A 25,923-nucleotide genomic window follows, 5' to 3' on the forward strand; every position below is an offset into this window, starting at 1 on the left:
CCTTTTGTTGCATCTTGTTTTAAGATTATATGACAGTTTAGATGTATAACAAATCTTTTCTCATATCCCATAACTAGAAATATTTACTAACATCCACAAGAATTAAGATACATATTGCCTTAAGTTAACAAAAGACAAATCACTAGAGACGATTAATGACACAGTGGCTGTGGTGTAGGAGTTTTAGGACCTATTGTGCTCGATATTCGTTCATGAAATTCTTGTCTACACTTTTTGGAATGGGCTGTCCTTGTGCAATTTTATCCATGTAGAACATGACGAACATGCCACAATCCAACCTGCAAATGAATAGGAGATTAGTTTTTGGTTTTGAATGATTTTAAATTGTAATGAATAGTTGAGTAGAAACAATTCTTATGAACATGAACTTTGTTGAGCACATTCTGTGTCATCCTCAAATGGAAACTAATATGGACTCTGCTGAATCCAATTGAGAGTGAGTTCTTCATTTGGGGACATGTCCTCAAGTACAGGTGTAGGGGGCTCTTGCTTTTGCTTCACAGGTTTTGGTATTTTTCTAGTTTCTAAGAACGCTTGTCCTTGAGGTTTGATGTATTCTAGCTACCCTTCAACAATATTAACTTGTTTAAAGAAGAAGAAAAAAACAGAAAAAGAAAGGGTAATAAGTGCATTGCAAATTATAATTTTGGTATGAAATTAGGTAGTAGGTATAATACAGAAATTGCATATTGCAGTTTGTGTTTGTGTTTGCGTTGAGAAATTAAGACAAGTTCTTTCCGCTTACAATATGGTGAGCAATGTCAATGCAATTTTCTTCTTTTCTTGCTCCCAACGACCAGAGTGGATTGTAGTGTTTCCACTATCTTTCAAGTTTGTGAAATGCGAGGAGTGTAAAGTGGAACTCGGTGCTTGAAATGATCGGGAAGAAAAGCACATTGCATTTCCCAAGTTTTTCAAGCAAGGGTTCATGCAGGACCCTATGCCAATTTGGCTCTAGAAAGGGTTGCATGTAAGACTGCAAGCATTGAATGGCAATTTGTTAGTATATATTTTTCAAAAACTGTAGTGCAGTGTCTATTTAAACAATTTTGAATTTTGAAAATAATTCTTACCCAAGTCCATGTAGACATGTACTGTGGACTATCTGTTTGCATGGGCCCTATATTCTCCTTCTCTATTTGTATATAGGCCTCAATAACCTGTTTCACATTGATTGGAGAAAAATGGAATTGTTAATGGGTAATATAGGTGGTACAAATAAAAACTGCAGGGCAGTGTGTGTTATTGAATTAGTAGTTTAGACTTATGTTTTGTGACAATTCCAGGTCCCACACAATATCTTTGATATCATGATTCGTCACTTTCTCATCATGGAACCCAAAAGTTATTAGTGCGGATTTGAATACATGAAATTCACAAGATTAGTTTCAGTTTAATTGTAAATAAAAGATGAAAGAATTGTTCTTTTGGGATAAAGATATTACCGAGGTTGAGTACTTAAGCAGTATTCTTCAATTTTGTCCCTGTCCTCTTTTGGAATTTTCTGCCAAACCTTCCTTTGTCCCCATCCTAGTTTTTTTTTTTTTTTTTTTTTCTTTTTTGGCTTTTTTGTGTGTCTTTTTTGGCCTTTCATCTTCATCATCTGATTTTTGCAGACCTACAGGTATCGAATCATGAAGGTTTGTTCCTTTTGGGGAATTAGGGAGTGGATTTGTGGCATCGGGTTGAGATGCCTCTTGTGTTGACTGCAGATTGAAAGGAAACTAATCAGAAACTACAATGCATAAAACGGAAACTACAATGTAGAAAACAGAAACTGCATTGCAGGAAACAGAAAAAAAAGAAGCTTGAACTGCAGTAATTGCATACCTCCATCTTATTTTGTGGATCCTCCTGTGTTGATGGCTCCTCGGAATTGATAAGCTTGAATTGTGGTATTTCTTCATCATCATTTTTTGCCTCCTTTTTTGGTTGCTTATCTTTTTCGTACACATATCAAGATGCTTGACGCCTCTTTCTTTCTCTGTTCTTCAGCCTTTGTATTCTTGATGGAACATCAGGAGTTTGAGCATCTTGCTTTTTCTCTTCTTGTTTCTCTTCTTCTTTGTCTTCTTTGTCTTTTTCTTTCTCTTCTTCTTTATCTTCTTCTTTCTCTTTAGGCAGGTCCCTTTCTATTTCAAAGATTGATGGGTCCGAGAACATTCTTTCAATTTCTTCCTTGTATTTTTCTTGAATCTTCATTTTCTTTGCACTCGTCTCCTAGTCAATGTGAGGTTCCATGCCTTCTAATTTTGAAATCCTTCTTTTTAGATTTAGTATTTCTTGACGCTGAATTGTGGATTCCACTGTCAAGGTAGCAGTCACACATTCTTCATTATCTAATTTGTCTTTGTGTTTTTCCAGCTCCTCTTCCAGCTTCTTTGATCTTTTTTCTGCTTGGATAAATATATCCCACAATTTCGTCATTTTCTTCTCACTGTTTTTATTTATTTCATCCTTCCACAGTTGTAATCTTTTTGGGCAAACGAAGTTAGGATCTTGGCGTTGGCGGTAGTTGATTTGGGCCGTCATGTACTTCACCAAGATGTCTTGAATTGCAAGAGGTTCTTTTCCGGCTGCAATGTCAAACTGTTTCTTTTGTCTAACCTCTTTTAATTCTGGAGTTTCATCATCATCATGAGGTTTTCCTTGTTCTTCTACTTCCTCTACTTCTCCTTGTTGTCCTTCATCATCTTCATTTTGTTTTTTCTGCAAATTGAACATAAACTAATTAGAAACTGCATTGGAAAAAACAGAAACTGCAATGCATAATTCTCTGTTTAGAAATTCTAATTACCTTGTCAAGAGGGTCTCCCTTTTCTCTGATAGTTTATTATTTTTTTATTTTTAATGTTTTCAAAACACCATGTACAATGAGAATGGTTTAGAAACTGCATTGGATAAAATGCAAACTGCATTGTAGGAAACGCAGTTTCTGTTTCTTGCAATGGAAAAGAGAAACTGCAATGCACTGTGTACAGATTTTAATTACCTTCTCAACAGGGTCTCCCTCTTCCCTGGTAGTTTTTTACTTTTTAGGGGTTTTGAAAATACCCTGTACAATGAGAATGATTTAGCATGGATTCACATTCAAGATACATTAAAATAGAACATGCGATAAATTGCATACCTTGATTTCATTTAAGTCCTTTATTTTATTGAATCTTGTGTGGAGTTCCACAAGACTCCATTTAAGAAAGGCAGGAGTTTCTTTCTCCTTGCCAAGGATTGGTTGTATGATGTTTGTCCTCTCACACAGTAGAAACTGCATAGTTCGAAAACAAGATATATCATAAATTAGGTTGGAAACTGCATTGCAGTAATCGGAAATTGCATTGCCTAAAACTCAAAATGCATTGCATAGGCCACTGTTTACTTACCAATATTACAATAGTGCAACCCGAAACAACTCCTATAGATGCTTTTCCTCCCTTTTTTGCCTTTGCTTTTGTGATCAAGGATTCATTTATGTAGGCTGAAACAGCTCTTACCCACGAAAAGCTTGAAAGTGTGTCTAGATTCACACAGTGCTCAACTATTTTCCAGTGCAAAGTGGATGAAGAGTTGGCAAAAAGGAATGTCATGCAGAGTAGAATCAAGATTAGACTGACCACCTGTTTGTCGTGGTCAACAACCTCCTTTTTCTCTTCTTCTTCTTCTTCTTTAGCTTCTTTTTTTGCTTTTCCTCTGTTCGTTTTCTTCTTTTGCTCTGCCTTGGCCTTTTCTTTTTTCAGTTCGTTTGCCAAGGCAATTGTCTTTTGCAATTCTTGTTCTACCATGTTTTTTTGATGGTTTTGACTTTTCTCCAAAGTGCCTTGTTCTGAAGGTAGCAATGTATCTATCATTGCCAAGTTTGACAGATTTTCCTTCGCTTGGCAGTCCTAGAATCTCAGTCATTGCTTTGCCTGTGATCTGGAATGATTTGGTGCCGAATTTGAAGGACTTTGTATCTGGATCAAACTTCTTAAGCAGCTGTACTATGTTGAGGTCCGACTTATTCAAGTGAATTCTCTGGTGATAAAACAACTCAATCAAGTTCCATAAAGGGGTTTTCTTGAGCAGCTTCTTCTGCCTTTCATTAAGTTTGTCTTTAACGTTTGTAATGATGCTATTGAAAGCATTGACGTTGCACCGAAACTGGACATAGTCCAGGTGCTTTGCTTTCCGATCATAGGTTGGCTTTGATTTTATCTTTTGAGCCATCATTTTGATTCTTGGCTTTCGTTGGTTTTGAGCTTCCTTTTTTTGTGGTGTCATTTCTTGCACCATTCGTGATATGAAACAATAAGGGATACAAACACTATTAGGACAAGTGGAGATAAACTACAAGGAAGAAGTATAAATAGTTGAGCAGAAAATAGAAAACAGAAACTGCAATGCAGTTTGTGGTTCATTGCATTGCATTAACGCAAACTGTGTTGCATTAGTAGAAATTGCAATGCACTTTGTAGTTCATTGCATTGCATTAACGCAAACTACAGTTTCCATTAATGCAATGCAGAAAACAGTAATATTTGATGCTCTTCCTCTTTTAAAAGGAGCAATCCAAAAGGCAAAACATAATAGACATATAATAGGAGTAATCCAAAACACATAATATAACAGAAAATATATATAAACTTGAAATGAAATGGTAAGATCAGCATAGTCAAAACAAGAACTGGAAACTAAACCGGAAACTGCATTGCAGTTTCCGTTTTCTTCAGTGCAAAAAACAAATATATTTGATGCTCTTCCTCTTTTAAAAGTAGCAATCCAAAACCCAAAACATCATCAAACATAATAGAAATATGTAATAGGAGAAATCAAAAACACAAAATTTAACAGAAAATATACATCAACTTGACATGAAATGGAAAGATCAGGAAAGTCTAAAGAGAGAATGAAGAATCAGCTTCGATCGTTGGTGGTCGTTGTGGTGGTCATCGTTGGTGGTCATTGCCGTTGGTGTTCGCCGTTGATGCAAACGATCGTCTATGAGATTTTGGGGAATAGTGTGGAACTATTGAAGGCGGTTTCTCAAGGTGAAGATGAAAGGTTGCGCGAAGGGGTTAGCATTCAATTTGAGTAGATGTCGTTTCTGGTTAGGTGTTTGGTGTTTTGATGTCGTTTTGACAGCTGTAAGTGTTGGTTTAAAACTAAATATTGGAATTTGGCATAATGGCATATTTTGTAATTTTGATGTTCTTTAATTGTATTTTGGTAAAAGTAGGTACCATATTTTGGCTTTTGGCTTTATCCTAATTAGCTGAAATTGGATTCCTATTTACCTAAATAGTAAACTATATTGTGTGTGAAAACTAAAGCTCCCATATATATATATATATATATATATATATATATATATATATATATATATATATATATATATATATATATATGTAGGGCTGAAAATGGGTCGTGTCATGTCGGGATAATAAACGTGTCAAGAATGCTCAACCCAAACCTGACCCATTCAATAATCGGGTCGTGTCGGGTTCGGGTTGCCTTAAACAGGTTATTAAATAGGTTACCTGGTTAATACCTATTTAATAAAAGTGGTAGCAACTAATAAAGCAACATCGCTATGTACAAAGAACTATAAACTTTGACTATCGTGATTAAATTTCATAAATAATAACATGCATGTTACAAAACTCATAGTTGAAAAAATTTAAAGAAAAAAAATAGAGAGAGGAGAGAAAATATAAGGAAAAGAAAGAAAAAGAGAGAGAGAGAGAAGAGAGAAGAGAGAAGGAAAAGAAAAAAAAGAAAAAAAAAGTTTGCAAAAGAGGTGGCTTCCTTGAAAGCTCAGGTGGCTGACTTGCATGATGCCTCAGGTGTCTCAAAATGTGAAAAAGAAACAAGTGATCCATAAATCGATGTATGCATTAACAAGTGATCCAAGATTCTGAGTATACAATCAATTTTGTTTTGAAGCTTATTTGTGCTTATTTTGATTAAGCTGTGTACTTATTTGTTTTTGTGAGATTGATATGAACATAAACTTTGTAAGATGATGAAGATTTCAATTTAAACTTTTTTATGATTATATTATTTGTTGTTAATTGGGTTTTTTTAAAATGAATTGAGGCGATTTTTTATGATTATACTAGAGAGAAGAGAGAAGGAAAAGAAAGAAAAAGGAGAGAGATGTGGAAAAGAAAGAAAAATAAAAGAGATAGAAAAAAAAGAAAAAAAGAAACATTATAAATATCAAAAGGTGGCAGGTGCATAAATTGTTGGAGAGAAATGAAGGTGGCAGGGGTTCGAAACCCCTTGTGTATGTGCTGAAGTCTATATTTTTCTTCATTTTTTCACGAGTTGGTAGGTATTACACGGGTTGACACGACCTGTGACGCGACTCATTTAATAAACGGGTTAAACATGTATTTTAGCGAGTTGGTGGGTTGACCCGAAACCCATTCGTTTATAAACAGGTCAACAGCGGGTTGACCCGAAAATTACCCAATTATTAATTGTACGGGTTCGGGTCGTGTTTTTTCCGTGCGGGTTTCGAGTCGTGTAACGGGTCGTATAGGAAATTGCCACCCCTATATATAAGGGGGCATATCCGTGGCATTATGTTTTTGACACAAGTTTTGACATAATTTTTGGGCCATTAAAATAAACCTCACATGGCAAGTAGTTTTAATTTTTTAAAATACAAATGATTTTCTCTCCCATAAAAATAAAAGAAATGGTTTTCTCTCTCCTCCCTTTTTTCTTGGAGACGTAATCCCAACTGCCTCTTTAATATCAAATATTTATTAAGGTGTAATAAATAACGAATTCCACCAAAAACTAAGGGCCCAAATCGTGAAGAGTCTCTTCAGTTTCCCCTTCTTCACACACATGCTTATGCATCCATCAATTCATCTTCAATAGTTTTTTCTTTTATGTCAAAGCAATTTCTCCTATCTCAATATAGATATTGTATCATCAAAATGTTGGAGCACACACAAGATATTTCCTCCAACTCTCAGTCTATCTCTTTGGGGAAATTAATCAAATTTCAAGTCAACTTCAAATCATAGTTGTAGCCAATTTTTGGAATGGTATAGCTACCAGTCATAGAACTAAAGAGAGTAGTTAGCTGATTAGATTAGTTTGTCATTAGTTACTCTTGTAAGTAATTAGTTAGAGTTGTTGTAATAGCTTGTAAAGGTGGCTTTATCTATTGTATAAAGTAGACAGGTGTTAAATACTCTTCTGTAATCTCTTCTCAATTAATTAATGAGAATCACAATTTCCTTTATGGTATCATATGCCTTTTCGATCCTCTCTACCTTTTCTTCCAAACCGTGATTTTCTCACCAACCAAACAGTGATTTTCTCATCAACCAAATAGTTTTTTCCGCTCCAGTTCTCTGATTTCCATGGCTTCTGAGACCAATTCTTCTTCTTCTTCTGCGCCTTCTCTCTCTCTCTCACATCGCCTTCAACTCCTGCTTTTGCGACTATTACTGTTCAAAACATCGCAAGCATGGTTCCGATCAAGCTTTAAGCTGGCAATTATTTGTTGTGGAAGAATCATTTTCTTCCTGTTCTTCGCAAATACAAGCTTCTTGGCCTTCTCACCAGTGTTGATCCATGACCGTTGAGGACAGTTGTTACCATTACTGGTTGCACTATTGATAATCCAGCCTTCGATATGTGGTATGGTAAGGATCAATCGCTCATGATCTGGATCATCTCCACTCTCTTGATAGATTTGCTATCTTATATAGTCGGCATTGAGTATTCTCGTGATCTCTGGTAGATGTTGGAAAAGCATTTTGCTGGAGTATCTCGTGCAAATGTTCATCATCTTCGTCAGCATCTTCAGAATCTTGTCACGGGGGATCTGTCTATGGTTTCCTATCTGCAACAGATGAAGGAAATTGCCGATGGCTTGGGCCATGTTGGTCAACCACTAACTAATGATGATTTGGTGGCTTTCATTCTTGCTGGTCTCTCTGAAGAGTATGATTCCTTCGTCACTTCTATTGAAACTCATCGGGAGAAATTTTCCTCTGATGAACTTCACGGTTACCTTCTTGGTCGTGAAGCGGCTCTTCTGTAGCGCAAACTCCGATCCAATTCCATTGGACCTACCGAACCGTTTCATGCTTATGCCGCCACTCTTCGTTCTTAACAGTACTTTTCTCACTCGCGTGGTTCCAACAACTCTAACTCTCAGCATCGAGATTTTCCTCCCACTCGTGGTCTACTTTCGTCACCGCCTTCCAATTTTACCCTAAAATTTTCTTCTCCTCCACCATTTGATGCACAAGTGTTTCACAGCCCCAATTTTTCTCGGAATTCGAGCCATGGGGGTGGTAATTCCAATCCAGGAGGTTCTTCTTCGTTCAATTCTGCTGGTTTTTCTTCTGGCTATGTTCTCGTGTGTCAGTTTTGCAACAAGAAAGGTCATGTTGCTAACACTTGTCGTAAATTGGGTCATGTGCTCAATGCTTCCGGCAGTTCTTTATCTTCTGGACCATTTACTGGATACTATGCTAATCCACAATCTGCTGCTTCCTCTTCTTCTTGGATTGCTGATTCTGGCGCTACTGCTCATGTGACTGCTGCCAATCAGCACCTGCAGAATTCTTCTCCATACACTGGCTCAGACTCTTTGCAAGTTGGTAATGGTAATTGTTTACCAATTTCTCACATTGGTTTTACCCGCATACACACTTCTTTTGCTATTTTTACTTTAAAGGATATGTTACATGTTCCCTCTATTAAACACAATTTGTTATCGGCAAATAAGTTTCTTCACGACAACTCTTGTTCACTATTGCTCTATCCTGATTCCTTTACAATTAAGGACTTAGCTACGAAAAGGATGCTCTTCTAAGGTCTCAGTGAGGATGGAGTCTATCGACTTCCTGCTGGTACTGCTGCTTCTTTTTCCTCAAGCCCTTCAGCTGCTTTTCCGGTTAATAAATGTGATATCCTCACTTGGCACAGAAGGTTGGGTCATCCTCACTTTTCTCTTTTTCGCAAGATTGTTAGTGGCAATCATCTGCCTGTTAGTGGTGACTTGTCTAAGTCCTTAATATATTCTGATTGTATGGTTGGGAAAGCTTATAAGCTTCCTTTTGTTAGTTATGCACATAAGTCCACCAAGCCTTTGGAGCTTGTGCATTTGGATGTCTGGGGTCCCAGTCCTATTGTTTTAGCTCTTGGTTATAAGTACTATGTTTTGTTTCTGGATGATTACACTAAATATGGCTGGTTGTATCCTTTGAAATATAAATCAGATGTGCTTGCTACTTTTAAAGTGTTTAAGGCCAAGTTAGAAAACTTGTTGAACTCTAGGATCAAGATCTTGAGGAGTGATTCGGGTGGTGAATACTTAAGTATTGCTTTCCAATATTTTTTAAACACAGAGGGTATTGTGCATCAGTTGAGTTGTCCACACACCCCTGAACAGAATGGTATTGCCGAACGAAAGCACATGTATATGGTTGAGCTTGCTAAGACACTGTTTGCTTGTTCTTTCGTTCCACATCGCTTTTCAGTGGATGCTTTTCAAACTGCCTTGTATCTCATCAATTGGTTCGCCTTTACTTCTTCTGCACAGTCTCCTTGGGAATTGTTGTTTAAACATACTCCAAATTATAATACTTCGAAGGTGTTTGGCTGTCTCTGTTTTCCTTAGTTACAACCATATAGTTCCTCAAAGTTAGATCCTAAAAGCAAGCCTTATGTCTTTCTTGGATATAGCTTAAATCATTCCGGTTATAGATGTCTGCATATTTTTACTGCAAAGCTTTTTATTTCAAGGCATGTTCTTTTTAATGAAACATATTTTCCTTTTGCAACCCAAGCTCCCCCTGTTTCATCTTCTCTTATCTCTGTTTCTTCAGTTCCTATTTCCCTTACTTTTTCTTTCTCTATTTCTCATACTTCTCCTTCCTCTTCCCAATCTCCTAGTTCCATTTCCCCTTCTTCTAAATTTGTTAATTCCTCTCAGGAACCAATCCTTCCTTCTCTCCCTTATAAGGAATTTGTAGTTCCTTCTTCTCTTAATCGTCATCCTATGGTTACTTGATCAAAAAATGGACAAGTAGGAACCTGACTCAAGAGAAGAAGAGTTCGAGACATGTCAGCAATGTGACGGTGCTTGCGTTCAGCAAGGCCATTCTGTTGAGGAGTATGGGTGTAAGAAAAGCGATGATGAATTCCATAAGAGGAGCAGAGTGCTTGAAATGCCTCATTATCATATTCTTTGCCACCATCACTCTGAAATCGTATAGGAAATAGGCATCTGATCTCCATTGCCAAGGTGAACTGTATCATGACCATTGTATAGGAGGCGTTATTGGAGAAGGCTTGGATTCCCAATCATATGTGTGCTTGCACCTGTGTCAGGATACCAAGAAAGGTCATGCAGAGAAGGAGTGGTATAAGTGGGAGCAGGTGAAGGAGTGGTCTACGACTGTCCTGCAATCTGTAATCCAGCGAATGTAGTGTGCAAGGAGTTGGGTACATGTGGACGGGCAAACTGAGAGAGCATAGGACATGTTGGAGCAAAATGACTGGAGCCATGGCAGAGCTAACAAGAGGCAGTAGGTGCTGTACCCAAAACACCAGGAGCCGAGGAACAAGAACCAGAGTTGTTTCGACGACCATTATTCCTGTGGTTCCAATTACTGTGCCTGTTATTGTTTCGTGAACTAGAATTTGAGAAGGAAGGCCGGGAAGCACCCTAGGAGGCAAGCAAGGCAACTGGCTGAGAGGAAATGGTAGGTTGATGACTGATCGGTTCATAATTGTATATTATTTCTTACCCTTCTAGCTTATGATTTGGTTATGTTTTTGAGTTAAACTTGTGCTTTTAATCCTTTTTGTGTTTATCTTTCAGTTAATTGAGCTTTAGGTAACAATGATGGCTTTGGAGAACATAATTCATGCAATTCAAGCATGTTAAGGCCTAATTTGGATGAATTGATGAAGAGCTTAAAGACAAATTCATTATGGCTACAGCCCCCTGCCAGTCCAGTTCCGTAGGTCATATTGCAAGCTTTGTTTCAGCAACCTACATAGCTCGGATGAGGCCACATTCTTCATGAAAGTTGCTCCAATTGGTGTGTACTATAACATATCCAAAATTCAGCCCCATTGGATAAATCTGGAGTCCGTTACCTAGCAAACACAGAACCATGCTCAGGATGGATCTTATCAGCGCGGAAAATGAGTTAGCAATTTGTTTCGGCCTTAACTTCTTCCTCCGACCTTGGATTGGCCCAAATAACATATGGCTGGAAAGAAGACATTCTGAACTTCAATTTAGAGTGCTTAAAGTCCTAATTTGATTAAGAGAAGCCCAAGTTGTAAGCCCTTGAAGTTGCTGGTCATGCTGACCTCAGCATGTGCTGGTTGGATGCTTGGTCATGGTGAGCTAGGTATGAGCTATCATTTCTGGTTGGAAGCTTGGTCATGGTGACATGAAGATGAGCTAGGGCTGCTGGTGGGATTTAGTGGTGAAGTGCATCAACCAATTCAAGATTTTCTAATACAAGTGCATCACCCATTTCAGATTTTCTAATACAAGTGCATCAACCATTTCAGATTTTATAATTCAAGTGTTGTATGCATTAGTCTTATTGAATTCTGATTTTCACTTCCCCTAGGCCTATAAATAGGGAAGTTCTCTAAGCTTGTAATAACACCCCAAGGGGGGGGAGCTCTCAAACACTTCTCTAGAGCTCCCTTCCCTTCTCTCCCTCAAATTCTCTTAGTTTCTCTTTCTAGTTTTCAATTGTTGTAATGAAATCTTTTGTGTTGAAATTTTCCTTAAGTTTTTCTTAGTTCCACTTTACTTTTCATTATGTAAATTCTTTTCTTTAGTCTCAAGTTTGATTAGTTTCCAAGTTTCAATTATGGTTCATGTTCTTATTCATTATGCTTATAAGTTAATATGCTAGTTTGAATGATTGATCACCATTAAGGCTTGCATGTTAGCTATCTTGGTTTGAATTAAGAGTATACACCATGCTTTAATTCGAATTGAACTATGAATAGGAAGAGTATGTATGGACATTCGACAACAGGGATTAGATACATGCTTGGTTGTTTAAATTGTTCTTCTATGCTTAATGGGTTCCTAATGCTTAATTTTAGGTTAGACAACAAATGATCAAATTAGGGAATTAGGAACACAAGGTTATGACCACACACCATGGCTTAATCATACATTAGCTAGAATCAATCCGTTAATCTAATTGAACTTAGGAACTTATCTGCTTGAGTTAGTTATTTTCTTTCTTCCTTGTTTTATTTATTTCCCTTCTTTTTCATTTCTGTTTTGTGTAGGGAAAATGAATTGAATCATTCAATCACCAATCCTCGTGGGATCGACCTCGCACTTACATACGCTATACTACCGAACGGCTCGTGCACTTGCGAGTATCACAAGTTGAGGATGCAGCTGAATCCATTTTGGTGCAGCTGTATCTACGCAACAATGACGAGACTCTTGAGTCAGAAGATGAGATCGTAGAGCACTGAAATCAGGAAGACTATCTAGGCTCTCAAGAGCTGTCACCAACATTTCGTACTCATCACCAAGGCCTCGGAGAACGACATTAACCAAGTCTGTATTAGAGATTAGTTATCCTATGGAAGCTAGCTGGTCAGAAATCGATTTGGCCTCCAAAAGATAATCTGAGACAGATCTAGTCCCACGAGAAATCTCATTAAGAAGACGTCGAAGAGGAGAGGAGTTGGCAGTTGACTTCTGAGTGAAGTATTTGGAGATAAGAGACCACATGGAGGCAGAGGTTTTGTAGCCAACTATAGAAGCAAGAATGGGTTATGACAAAGTAGGAGATAGTGTACTGACAAGAGTCTTGTTTGTGCGAACCCAATGATTATAATCGGGAGAAGAGGTGGCTGGACATAGATGAGTGCCATCAACATATTTGAATAAATCTTGTCCAATAAGGAAGGCTTCAACCTGAAGATACCACAAAAGATAGTTATCATCATTAAGCTTCACCGTCACAAGGTGGGTGATGTTGGGGAGAGAATAAGTGGCCATGGCAGCAACGGTTGAGGCAGTAGCGGAAGAACTCATCTTAGAGACAGAGGAAGGGGGGTACTGTGATTGTGGTGGTTTGAATATGATGCGACAAATATGGAATGGTTGGGCAGCGATGGTGCGAGGCCTTTTAGGTGTTGTGTGACAGGCTTGAGAAGAAGAAAGAAGAATAGCGATGTTCCCAGAGAAGAGAAGGGAGAAAATAGATACCCAAAACCCTAGGAAAGAATTTGCTTTGATACCATGTAAGTTTGTGAAATTTGAATTATTGTGGTGGTTGGAATCTGATGCGACAAATCTGGAATGGTTGGGCAGCGATGGAGCGAGGCATTTTAGGTGTTGTGCGATAGGCTTGAGAAGAAGAAAGAAGAATGGTGTTGCTCCCAGAGAAGAGAAGGGAGAAAATAGAGACCCAAAACCCTAGGAAAGAATTTGCTCTGATACCATGTAAGTTTGTGAAATCTGAATTATTGTGGTGGTTGGAATCTGATGCGACAAATCTGGAATGGTTGGGCCGCGATGGAGCGAGGCCTTTTAGGTGTTGTGCGACAGGCTTGAGAAGAAGAAAGAAGAATGGCGCTGTTCCGAGAGAAGATAAGGGAGAAAATAGAGACCCAAAACCCTAGGAAAGAATTTGCTCTGATACCATGTAAGTTTGTGAAATCTGAATTGTTATTCTTCTCACTGTTGGAGGAAAATATATGTATAGCAAGCTAACATTACAATAGGAAATATATAAAGGAATTCCTAGTCTATAGGGATTGACAATTAATATAGTTGACTGGAGAGATATAAATAGTATATACATCAATTAGCTATAAATCAGGGATGCTGTCTAACAGTTACTCTTGTAAGTAATTAGTTAGAGCTGTTGTAACAGCTTGCACAGGTAGCTTTATCTATTGTATAGAGTAGACAGGTGTTAAATACTCTTCTGTAATCTCTTCTCAATTAATTAATGAGAATCACAATTTCCTTTAAGAACATCATTCTTAATCATGAATGGTGATTCAAATTAAAGAAGTTCTAAGCTCATCTAATTGGTAAAAGTGAAGGTTGATCAATAGAACTTGCCTTCTTTAGAAGATAATCAACAAGTGTTGTGGCATCAAATTTTCACTTTGTATTCTCTCTCTATTAAAACGATAAAAGTTCTTAATGAAAAAAAAAAAACAATAATAGTACAAATTTTCAGATATGAGAATATTTAAATTCCTAAATCAAACCCTCGAAAAGAGACGGAGGTCTTTTCTGGTTTCATGAAAGAGAGGGAGGGAGGAGACTCTTGTTGCAGATAGAGAGAGAAAAAGAGACCGATCTTTTTCCGTAAAGCCAAATACATAAACATTATATTATAAATAACATATAAATAAATTGGAAAGCTTTTAAGGTATAATGAAATTGAAGAAAACAAAATAATAGGTAAGTAAAAGGAAAATAAATAATAAATAAGAAGATGGGTTTAGTACGGTGAAGCACGTCAAAGACGCTGTCCTAAAGCCCTTGTAGCCTTCCTACGTGAAGGTACTGATGGTCTACAAGACTCCAAGATACGACCCCTTGTACACAAACTCAAGATCCATTATGAGCACGTTCATAGATGGATATGGGTATCCAAGTCACAGAACCATTGCCAAAATAATAATATAAAGTAGAGAATATATATAAAAGTAGAAAAAGAGAGAATTAGTTTATGGTGGTGATTGTGGTATGTGATATTCTGATGGTGTATTGTGTGTGTTTCAAATGTGAAGGAGGAGTGGCCTTTTATAGGCATCCAATAACATGTAACCTTCACCAACCAGAAAAGTTCACCAACCACAAAATGAAGGCATTCACCAACCATAAATAAAACCTGAATATTAAATATTTATAACCCCCACAATAAATAAAATAAAATAGCAAAAATAAATAAATAAATAAAACAATTAAATTTTTAAAACCTTTTAAAATTCCAACATGTTTTTTCTGGTTCATGAAAGAGAGAGAGATGTGTGCGAGAAAGAAGAGAGATTAACAAGAAGAAGGGAGGAGAGAGAAAATCGTTTCTTTTATTTTTATGAGAGAGAAGATAAAATTAATGATTCTCTAATTAAGAAATTAAAATTACTTCCCATGTCAGGTTTAATCTCAATCATTGAAAATAGAGTAATCTAATGGCCCAAAAATTGTGTCAAAACTTGTGTAAAAAATATAGTGCCATGGATCCACCCTATATATATATATATATATATATATATGAAGGGTCTAAAGCCAGGAAAAAGAGACTGGAGAACAGAGATGGCAGAAGACATGATAATAAAAATTAAAGAGTTCAAAATAAAATTTGGCTAAAGTGTAAATGCATATAATTCTTAATTCATAAATAGCATGAATAAAAATGTAATTAATCTTGAAATTAGAATGTGAAGGACTATGATAACTCAAGAAAATAATGCTTAACTCAAAATAGTGAAGTTGTAAAACTTACAGAAATCCTTGAAAGATTATTATTGAAGGCACTCAGCACTCAAATCTTACAAGTGTTTTCTCAGGTTTAGTAGTATGAGAGAACTGAGATAACTGAAAGAAAATTACAACTTGAGGAATACAAATGACTTGAGGGGTTTACTTATAGAATTCTAAAAGCAAAAGATTCCAAAACGGAATCATGAAAATGTTTTTACATTTGCTTTTACTCTGGGGAAACTGCTTTAACTCTGCTTTTACTTGTCGGGGAATCTGCTTTAACTCTGGGGAATTTGCTTTTACTCTGGTAAAACTGCTTTAATTCTGCTTTCGACCGCTTTAGCTGGAAGACTAATCTTCATTTAAATCATATGGGTCTTGACTGTCTGGATAGTCTGCCCATATGAACTTTGGTGTAGAATCTCTTTGACTGAAAGATTGACTGGGCTTTTGACTGGAGGATGACTGAGATTTGGGACTGGCATCATCATCATCATCATCATCATTCATATGGGTAATTTGCTGCAAGATTTGATTAGCTAATTCTTTTAACTTTGATTTGGATCTTCCTTCGATTGGGATGGAAGAGTGGGAACTACTGGGAGAAGTAACTTTGACTGGCGCCTGGAAGGGCGGAAACTCTGTATTAACTTGATAAATAATTCTGTCGATTCCAAACTTATCTCACCATTTTACTGCAAAATGTCGAGATAAATATATATATATATATATATATATATATATATATATATAACGTATATGAAAAATTACACTTGGATCGAGCCTTATTGGCCGGGTCAATGTTCATTCATAACAAACGATAGTGACATGTTATCTTTGTGAAATACGCTTATTAGTAAGTGTTTTCTCTATGTTTTGCTTGATGTTTTTTATAAATTGATCTACAAGTATCTTTTAGATCATACTTTCAAGAAACAGATGCGACCATTCTTATGATTAACCAGTCCAAAAGATATCTTTCCAATAATTAACTGGAGCTTGGAGGAATATCGAAACAAGTAGCAGGCTTCATACTTCATACTAAACCACCACGTGTAAAACCCCTTGCCAACAAAGTCGTTGTAGTATAGCGGTAAGTATTTCCGCCTATCACGCGGACGACCCGGGTTCGATCCCCGGCAACGGCGTCTTTTTTGTTATTATTATTATTATTTGGGAATATATTTCTTACTATTTTTAAAAATATAGATTGTGGAAAAACAAAATTGTGCTAAAAGCCAACAGTACAGATATATCAGATAGATCAACCATATATAAAATTATAATACAATAGATATACATTATTACATACTGCCACTTTTTTTTTTTTTTTTTTTTGAGAACACATATTGCCACTTATTATATTACACAAAGAAAGAGATTGATTGAAATTGCAATTTGCTAATTAGAAAAGGCAAAGTCTTGGACACCACAATAAGTCTTCAAAGCAGAGTGAGCTCTCTGCCCAGCCTCTGAATAATAGAACCCGAGAAATTGAACATGATCAAAGGGCTTAAAAAGCAAAGGGTGATCTTCATCCACAACCTCCTCTGGAGCTTTTATTATGTAGCCTTCCTTAGGGATAGAGAACAATCCAGTTGAGTACCTAGCCTCATTTCCACTCATCATAACCCTATGATATGGAGAATGCAGCCTCCCATTTGTCCATGCCTACAGAACCAGCACAATATCAACATTATTTTTTGTCTTCTTCAAACTTACTAATTTCTAGAGGAATTAATGTGCATGTAAATTGAATTGGGAGGAAGTGAAGCAACTTACGTAGAGGGAATCGCCGATCATGGCAATGAAAGAGTCCGGTGAAGGCTTGACATTGATCCATTTGCCATCTTTGGTTTGTACTTCTAACCCATCAACTTGGTTTTGGTACAAAATGGTGACAATGTTCTTGTCTGTGTGAGCATTTAGCCCCAACTTAGTCTCGTTGGTTTGAGGTCCCTTATATTTCATCACTCGAAGAAGGTAGTTGGTTGATTCTAGGTGTTCCTCCAAGTACTTCTCAAGCCCCAAGCTCTCCAGAATCATCCTCCTGATGATTTGATCCAACTCTGAAACTTGCTCCGAGAAGGATTGTATAGTTTTGCTGCCACCAAAATTATAAAAAAAAAAAAAATTAGCTCCAAATATTTGATAATGAAATTAATGGTAATGTTCTCTTACCAGACATTTGATATGTTATATGTGTTGTTAGATTGATAATCAGAATCACATAATAAAATATATGTGATCAATGATTCAAATTAACATTCTAGTAACATAACATGTCAGACTGTCTGATAAGATAAATGAGGAGAAAGAATTAATGTTATGAACCAAAAGCTTGGGTTTCCTTGAGGCCACAAGGTGTTTGTCAAGCTTTGAACTTGTTCATAGACGTTGGCATCATCAACCCCCATGCTCTCGTAGAGTGGCACCATGGGATACTGCCCAACATAGCCATGGTAGGGTTTCTTGGAAACGTTTTGCAATTTGGTTTGCAAAGGGAGGTCGAAAAGCTCTTCAATTGATTGAAATATGGACTTTCGAATGTGTGAAGGGACTTTGTTAAACAATGCCTCGAAGCAACCATACTCTTCGAGTGCATTGTGGACTTGGGCTCTCACTGTGTTCCACTCTGTGGTGCCTGGAGTTAGGCTTTGGTTGGAGAAATCTATGATGGGAAGTCTGAGAGGTGTTTCTGATCCCATTGAGATATGCTGCTTTGGTTGATAGAGAGGGAAAAAGGATGCTGTTTTGCCTTGAGTTTTAGATGAGCTTTCAAGTCTCGACTTAATTGGCCTATTTATACAATTTAGACGATTGAATGTAAGGGGATGTGATATGTCACGCTGACAAACAAAGATTATAAGGGTATATTTGATGGGAGTTCAAAGAAATATTTAAGAAGTATTTGGAAGGAGGCACCGTACAGTCATCACTTTTTTAAAACAAGATAATGTTACAAAATGACATTGACAGCTGCTAAAAAAAGAGAAAGAATTAAGCGCAAGCTAAGGGCCCGCTAGGTAACCTCTTCAATTTTATTTGTATTTAGCGTTTTAATGTTAGAGATAAAGAGAGAATATATGGAAGAAATGGTGGGATGAAGAAAGGTTTGGCAAAAAAAAAAAAAGAAGGGTAAATAAAAGATGATTGTGTAACAACTACACTGAATAATTACTCGTTTTAAAAGCCAATTTTGTATGTGGATTATGTGAGAATGTGAAGGTGTTGGGCTACTTTCCCCCATTGCCAATTGGTTTTGGGGTGGAACCTCAACTTCCTTTAGACTAGTCTCATGTCTTTCGTAGTTTAAATTTAGGTTGAAATTGACTTTTGAAACTAAATAAGTAGAAGTGACAAATATGAATTTTTTTTCAAGTAAGCCTACCTAAAGAGTCACAATAATAAGTCTCCACTTTTATTTTTTGAAATTTCAATACAAATATGATATATGTCAGGTATATAAGAAAAACTTACATGAAATTGGCACGTACACTCATTCTCTATATTTCATTCACAAGGAAAATATACATCTGTGATAGCTAAGTTTTTTTCTTTCATTATATACAGATATATAACAGAGAGTTTTAGTTGAAGGATTCCTCGAATAAGTTTATTTGAGGGACACCCTAGTATGCCCCACTATGCATTGTATTTCACTAATTCGAACAATCTAATTTTTAGATATTCCCTCAAAGATTATCTCTGCAAAAAGAAATCAATTAGATCCGAAACCATTTGACCACTCAATTAAATCATTGTTGTTATAGTCTTTAATTGAAGCAATGTGTTCGTCTATTTTGTTGATCCGAATTAGATGCTTTAATGATTTTCAATTTGCATGATTATTTACAATAATATATATTATAGACAATCAAAAGTGTGATTAGGTAAAATGTCACTGAAAAGTGTGGTCCTCAATTTCTAAAGGTAACATACGATATCTAACAAGAATATGTATTAATTATATGCATATTTTTAGTATTTTCAAAACATTTCATTTTGTGGTCCTCATTTAATTATTGTTTGTCTATTTGCGTGTTAATTATTATTATTTTCGTCACAGATAAGTTGTCACCATATTCAATATTTGAGGCAGTATATAATAACTAAAAAAGAATGAAGTTAGGCATTGTTAAATGCTAGGCGTACTAATCATATAACAATATATACTGGAATTGAAAATGAAACAAATTCAGAATATTGATGGTCCATACATACATCACTACAAATCGGCAGGTCTACAGCAAAAAATCTCAAGTTGCATGCGTGCATGAAACAGCTGGGGAAGGCAATTATCAGAAGAGATGATGCTTGGCAAATACAAAATCACTAATTTAAATTTGTACAATGAGTTACCTTTTTATATCCAATTCGTTTTAGTAAAATTTAATTTTTTAGTTAACGAGGTCTAGTCTAGTGGCAATGGGCATTGATTTGCAAATTAGAAGTCTCCGGTTCGAATCCCTACGGCATCATAGTTGTGTGTGTGTGTGTGAGAGAAGTCCCATCTCCCTTATAGTTTAGACTATTGCTTGTACTAAAAATAAAAAATAAAAAGTATTAAAATCTAAAGAAAAAAAAATCATATATACATTTATGTAAAAACAGTCATAGATGCCAATGCGGGGTTACCACAGTGACTGTGGCCCTCCTCGTTTCCCTGCTTGACAAGCAGGATTGAAACTCTGTAATCACTGTATTTCACGAGGAAAAAGAAAAAGAAAAAGAAGAAGCCATGGCTGGCCTACTGGGGCCACAAGCCCATCCTAGGGAAGTAATTTTAGAAATTTGAGGCCGAGCCCAAGTATCCTTGGACCAGCTCTGCTATCTTTTGCAGCTATGGGCCGATATGTACTCAACTCAAGGTGTGCATCATCTTCCATAAGGCCGACAATTAGACCCCGCAAACTACACCGAAGAATGTCAGATCAAGCCTGATGGGGTGAGTTCTTGAATATAAGCGGTAATTTAAACTACAAGAGGGTGAGTCAGTGTTCATTCACAAAAAAACGTTACTTTGGTTCTTTTTTCTTTTTTTAAACATCTTTCAGTCTACTACTCATTCTTCTTATGTGTGAATTTTGGGAAATATTTTTGGGCATTTTCTATGCAATGTGTTTGAAATAGTTTTATCGTATTATTTCTTTATGATTGTTTGGTAATATTTATTATACTTTACCGTTCTAGAACGGGGGTAAACGGATGACACACAACACAACACGCAAAATTAACAAATAAATTTAAGTTCAAATATTTGGACACTGAAAATTAATGGATCGACAAAGTGATTAAATTGATCAACAACACAGTTTTGCTTCCTAGTGATTTTGCCAAATAGCATAGAATCATATATATACTTTAGGAGGTGATGATATTTAATGAATTATATCATTGCTCATGTTAAAGAAAATTTATATATAACTTGTAGATCATACTTCTAAGTTCTAACAAAAAAAAAAAAAAAAAAAGAAGAAAAGAAAAAGCGGCCATTCTTGTTAAGATGATCAACCAGTCCAAAACATCATGACTAGTACCCGGTTGTTGTCGGAGAAAGTCTCTACGTATGATGACTTGAGAACAAAAGTCGTTGTAGTATAGTGGTAAGTATTTCCGCCTGTCACGCGGATGACCCGGGTTCGATCCCCGGCAACGGCGCACCTTTTATTATTATTTTTGGCTTGTTTAGTTTCGAAAATTTTACTCTTTTGCCGACAACCTCGTTAATTATAAAAAATGGATAAAAAGGAAACACCGTGTGTATATTAGAAAACAAAATATGTGAATTTGGCAAACTGCCACTTTTAGCTAGCGGACTGCCTGGTGCCTAACTGGCAGGGGTTCGAAAGCACTTTGTGATTAGGGCAAGCCGAATCCCAATTGGGAATTAATCCCACTATTCGGGTGTGGGGACACCTCATAGTATTTAACCAAAAAAAAATGGGGGCGGGCTGGGGGTTCATATAAAAGTACAGATAAATGAACCATATATAACATCATACATTATTACAATATTGCCACATTATCATATAAAGAAAGAAAGAGATTTATTGAAATTGTAATGTGCCAAGCTAAGTAGACAAGGCCAGGTCATGGACCACAGTAAGCCTTCAAAGCAGAGGGAGCTCTCTTGCCAGCATCTGAATTACAGAAGTAAGACAAGAAATCAAGCTTTGAACGTGGATACAATTTTTGTAAGGGTAAAACCGTCAATTTGGATACAATTTTTCTCTGAACAACGAAATGTTACAGAAATACTAAATTGAACATGTGCGAAAGTTGGAGGACCAACACAACTCAAAAAAGAGTTGGATGACCAAAATAAAATTTCGGTATAAGTTCAAGGATCATCAGGGTTCAAATCCCACCCTGCATGTAAATGGAACTCGGAGGAGGTAAAACAACTCACGTAGAGTAGGTCTCCGATCATGGCAATGAAATAGTCCGGTGAAGGCTTCACATTGATCCATTTGCCATCTTTGGTTTGTACTTCTAACCCGTCAACTTGGTTTTGGTACAAAATGGTGACAATGTTCTTATCTGTGTGAGCGGGTAGTCTTAACTTAGTCTCGTTGGTTTGAGGCCCCTTATATTTGATCATTCGTAGAAGGTTTGGTAGATTCTAGGTGTTCCTCGAAGTACTTTTCAAGCCCCAAGATCTCCAGAATCATCCTCCTGATGATCTGATCCAACTCCGAAACTTGCTATGAGAAGGATTGTACAGTTTTGCCGCCACAAAAATATAAAAGTTATAAACCTTTGAACTTGTTCATAGATGTTGTTAATTTGAATTAAGGGTTTATGAACCAGAAGCTTGGGTATCAAGCTTTGAACTTGTTCATAGACGTTGACATCAATATAGTGCCACCATGGGGTGCCCAACATAGCCAAGGTAGGGTTTTTTTGGAAACATTCTGCAATTTGGTTTGTAAAGGGAGGTTGAAAAGTTCTTCCATTGGTTGAAATATGGACTTTCGAATGTGTTGAGGGACTTTGTAAAACAAAGCCTCGAAGCAACCATACTCTTCCAGTGCATTGTAGTTGTGGACTTGGGTTCTCACTATTTTGGAGCCTAGAGTGAGGGCTTGCTTAGAAAAATCTGTGATGGGAAGCTTGAGAGGGGTTTCTGATGAGCCCATAGTGATATGCTGGTTTTGGTTGATAGAAATGGAAAGAGGAAGCTCCTTTGAGTTGAGTTTTGGAGAGTTGACTAGGCCTATTTATATAATTGATTTAGACGATTAAATGTAGGGGAAATGTGATATGTCACGCTGACAAACAAATATTAATAATATTATTAGCTAAATATTAATAATAAAAATTCAAGATGGAAGAACCACAATCATCACTTTTTTAAAACAACATAATGCTGCAAACAACTGCAAAAAGATTCATGCCTTTGAGTAAAGGGAGGAACCAAGCGTAGGCTAAGAGCCCGCTTGGTAATCTCTCTGTTTTTTATTTTTAGTTGTTAATTTTTTTTTAGTACAAGTGATAGTCTAAACTAGAGGGGGAGGGAGATTTCTCTCACATACACACTACCAAAGTGTTATGAGGGTTCGAACCTGAGACCTCCAGTCGACAAGCAAAGACTCTTTTTCACTGGGCTATACCGTTGACTTAGTTGTCATTTTTATGTTAGAGATATACATTGTTAAATGTTAGAGCTATTAATGAATGAGCGTGGACAATATAAATACTGGAACTGAATGGAAACATATTCAGATATAATCTACTCTGATTAGGACCATATGCCTAGAATATTGATGGTCCATATACATGACACAAAGAAAATGGTAAGAGGAATTGCAAAGCACATGGAGTATTTAAACATTAAGGAGAAGACAGAGTGGCCAGTGGCCACAAAGAAAATGGTAAGAGGAGAGTTGATAGTCAACCATATAGATAACATAATACAATAGATGCATTATTACAATTTTGCCACTTATTATACAAAGAGAGATTTATTGAAATTGTAATTTGCCAACCTAAGTAGACAAGGTCAAGTCTTGGACACCACAGTAAGTCTTCAAAGCAGAGGGACCTCTCTGGCCAGCCTCTGAATTACAGAACGCAATAAATTGAGCATGTTCATAGGGCTTAAAAAGCAAAGGGTGCTCTTCATCCACAACCTCGTCTGGGGCTTTTATTATGTACCCTTCCTTAGGGGCGGAGAACAATCCAGTTGAGTACCTAGCCTCATTTCCATTCATCATAACCCTATGAATGGGAGGATGCAGCCTACCATTTGTCCATGCCTACAACATTACCATAATATGAACGTTAATTTCTAAAGGATTTAATGTGCATGTAAATCGAATCGGAAGGAAGCCAAGCAACTCACGTGGAGTGACTCGCCGATCAAGGCGATGAAAGAGTCTGATGAAGGCTTGACATTGATCCATTTGCCATCTTTGGTTTGCACTTCTAACCCATCGACTTGGTTTTGGTACAAAATGGTGACAATGTTCTTGTCTGTGTGAGGGGGTATCCCTAACTTAGTCTCGTTGGTTTGAGGCGCCTTATATTTCATCACTCGAAGAAGGTAGTCGGTCGAGTTTAGGTGTTCCTCCAAGTACTTCTCAAGGCCCAAGCTCTCCAGAATCATCCTCCTGATGATCTGATCCAATTCCGAAACTTTCTCCGTGAAGGATTGTATAGTTTTGCTGCCACAAAAATATAAAAGTTATGAACACCAAATATTAGATTATGAAATTAACGCTAATTAATATTCTCATACCAGAAATCTGATATGTATTGTTTTGGCGTATTGCTAATTTGAATTATATATGGTAGACATCCTAGTAAAATAACATGTCAGATTGTCTTATAAGATCATAACATTTTCCCTATGAAATTAATACGCAATACGACTACGAAATTGTTAATTAGGAGGAAGAGTTAAGGTTATGAACCAGAAGCTTGGGTTTCCTTGAGGCCACAAGGTGTTTGTCAAGCTTTGAACTTGTTCATAGACGTTGGCACCATCAATCCCCATGCTCTCATATAGTGGCATCACGGGGGACTGCCCGGCATAGCCACGGTAAGGTTTTCTCGAAACATTTTTTAATTTGGTTTGCAAAGGGAGGTCGAGAAGCTCTTCAATTGATTGAAATATGGACTTTCGAATGTGTGAAGGGACTTTGGTGAACAATGCCTCGAAGCAACCATACTCTTCGAGTGCATTGTGGACTTGAGCTCTCACTGTGTTCCACTCTGTGGTGCCTGGAGTTAGGCTTTGGTTGGAGAAATCTATGACGGGAAGTCTGAGAGGGGTTTCTGAGCCCATTGTGATATGCTGGTTTGGTTGATAGAGAGGGAAAAGGAAGCTGTTTTGCCTTGAGTTTTAGATGAGCTTTCTCGACTTATTTGGCCTATTTATACAATTTAGACGATTGAAATGTAAGGGGATGTGATATGTCACGCTGACAAAGAAAGATTAATAATATAATTTCCATGTGTACGTTGCAATAGATGAATATTGAATTTACAAAAGTTTTGAATCCATGTCATCAAACCCTTTCCGTTGAGTTTTGGTTCGAAGAATGATAATTTTATGCGAGAATTTTCTCCAAAATAACAAAGTTAGCCTTTGAGATTAGCTTGCACATAAACTTATTGAGGTTAATTTTTTCATTTGCCTAGGCCTTTTTAATATGAAATCATGGTGGCCACATGGTCTGCTTACATGGCCACACAGTTGGTTGGGTTGACCTCAATTGATAAGAGGAAGGATGTGGAATGCATCCAATGTGCACTAACGAAAATGAATCTATATCTTTTTTAAAAAAAAAATTAAGAAAATAGATCTATATCTAAGAACCCCTTTTTAAAATAACATGTTGATAAAGTCAAATACACGCCTTTGAGGAGGAACTAAGCGTAGGTTAAGGGCCCGTTTGGTCCTCTCCATTTTTTTTAGTTGTCATTTTTATGTTAGAGAAATATATTTTTAAATGAATGAAAGTGGACTATTGTAATTGAAAACGAAACAAATTCAGATTTAATCTTCTCTGATTTAAGACCATGCCTAGAATATTGATGGTTTATATACATGTCACCGGTACAAAGTTGACTCTAACTTAACTATTTATTTCCAACAGTGTGAGAGAAAGCTCAATATTGGACTCATTAGATGAGAGGTTTTGTCACAAAGTGCCTCTATACTATTAATAGTGAGATATTACCTGAGTGATTCTCGAATCATTTTTTCCAAATGGGATTAAATTTACTGCAAATCATGGCTTGAGGCCAACAACCCCAACGTATATATTGTACAATTTTTTTGGCCACTTCTGTTAGATCAATAACGAAGAAACAAAAGTGACGTTTGTCATGGAGATGCTGTTGAGATTGTAGCATCCCTTCTTTTATGGGTATATATTCACTATTAAACTTTTTTTCTTTTGGGCAATTCTTGCTGCATCTGGGCACTG

At 36.7% G+C, this 25,923-nt stretch overlaps 3 protein-coding genes, 2 non-coding genes and 2 pseudogenes across 5 annotated transcripts; 2 read left to right on the forward strand and 5 right to left on the reverse strand.

Moving 5' to 3' along the window:
* Nucleotides 1–1,749: 1,749 nt before the first annotated feature.
* Nucleotides 1,750–2,745, reverse strand: LOC148295513 (uncharacterized; annotated as a pseudogene).
* Nucleotides 2,746–3,674: 929 nt separating this feature from the next.
* Nucleotides 3,675–4,370, reverse strand: LOC148295514 (uncharacterized). The gene has a single exon (XM_088251172.1). It carries the CDS (start codon nucleotides 4,288–4,290, stop codon nucleotides 3,685–3,687), a length of 606 nt encoding a protein of 201 aa, XP_088107298.1. The 5' UTR covers nucleotides 4,291–4,370; the 3' UTR covers nucleotides 3,675–3,684.
* Nucleotides 4,371–16,560: 12,190 nt separating this feature from the next.
* On the forward strand, nucleotides 16,561–16,632 carry TRNAD-AUC (transfer RNA aspartic acid (anticodon AUC)). The gene has a single exon. It is a non-coding gene; the product is annotated as a tRNA-Asp (tRNA).
* A 197-nt stretch (nucleotides 16,633–16,829) lies between these two features.
* Nucleotides 16,830–18,234, reverse strand: LOC110760093 (putative 2-oxoglutarate-dependent dioxygenase AOP1). The gene is made up of 3 exons (XM_021962281.2): nucleotides 17,819–18,234; nucleotides 17,267–17,588; nucleotides 16,830–17,155 (listed from the first exon to the last, which is right to left on the reverse strand). The coding sequence occupies exons 1-3, from the start codon at nucleotides 18,190–18,192 to the stop codon at nucleotides 16,886–16,888; spliced, it is 966 nt and encodes a 321-aa protein (XP_021817973.1). The 5' UTR covers nucleotides 18,193–18,234; the 3' UTR covers nucleotides 16,830–16,885.
* Nucleotides 18,235–21,073: 2,839 nt separating this feature from the next.
* TRNAD-GUC (transfer RNA aspartic acid (anticodon GUC)) lies at nucleotides 21,074–21,145 on the forward strand. Its single transcript has one exon. It is a non-coding gene; the product is annotated as a tRNA-Asp (tRNA).
* A 682-nt stretch (nucleotides 21,146–21,827) lies between these two features.
* Nucleotides 21,828–22,626, reverse strand: LOC110760099 (putative 2-oxoglutarate-dependent dioxygenase AOP1.2 pseudogene; annotated as a pseudogene).
* Nucleotides 22,627–23,278: 652 nt separating this feature from the next.
* Nucleotides 23,279–24,812, reverse strand: LOC110760104 (putative 2-oxoglutarate-dependent dioxygenase AOP1). The gene is made up of 3 exons (XM_021962290.2): nucleotides 24,403–24,812; nucleotides 23,832–24,153; nucleotides 23,279–23,745 (listed from the first exon to the last, which is right to left on the reverse strand). Exons 1-3 carry the CDS (start codon nucleotides 24,774–24,776, stop codon nucleotides 23,476–23,478), a joined length of 966 nt encoding a protein of 321 aa, XP_021817982.1. The 5' UTR covers nucleotides 24,777–24,812; the 3' UTR covers nucleotides 23,279–23,475.
* Nucleotides 24,813–25,923: the final 1,111 nt, after the last annotated feature.

This window comes from Prunus avium, chromosome 3 (assembly GCF_965620075.1).
Source record: "Prunus avium chromosome 3, drPruAviu1.hap1.1, whole genome shotgun sequence".
Classification (NCBI taxonomy): domain Eukaryota; kingdom Viridiplantae; phylum Streptophyta; class Magnoliopsida; order Rosales; family Rosaceae; genus Prunus; species Prunus avium.

What these genes read in the sequence shown, in the direction of transcription:
- LOC148295514 (XM_088251172.1), bottom strand. Translation starts at nt 4,290, where the DNA reads ATGGTGCAAGAAATGACACCACAAAAAAAGGAAGCTCAAAACCAACGA.
- LOC110760093 (XM_021962281.2), bottom strand. Translation starts at nt 18,192, where the DNA reads ATGGGATCAGAAACACCTCTCAGACTTCCCATCATAGATTTCTCCAAC. An exon ending in CAAGGAAACCCAAGCTTTTG is followed by an intron (nt 17,589 to 17,818) that starts GTTCATAACATT and finishes TTTTGGTGGCAG; the next exon opens with CAAAACTATACAATCCTTCT. An exon ending in TGATCGGCGATTCCCTCTAC is followed by an intron (nt 17,156 to 17,266) that starts GTAAGTTGCTTC and finishes CTGGTTCTGTAG; the next exon opens with GCATGGACAAATGGGAGGCT.
- LOC110760104 (XM_021962290.2), bottom strand. Translation starts at nt 24,776, where the DNA reads ATGGGCTCAGAAACCCCTCTCAGACTTCCCGTCATAGATTTCTCCAAC. An exon ending in CAAGGAAACCCAAGCTTCTG is followed by an intron (nt 24,154 to 24,402) that starts GTTCATAACCTT and finishes TTTTTGTGGCAG; the next exon opens with CAAAACTATACAATCCTTCA. An exon ending in TGATCGGCGAGTCACTCCAC is followed by an intron (nt 23,746 to 23,831) that starts GTGAGTTGCTTG and finishes GTAATGTTGTAG; the next exon opens with GCATGGACAAATGGTAGGCT.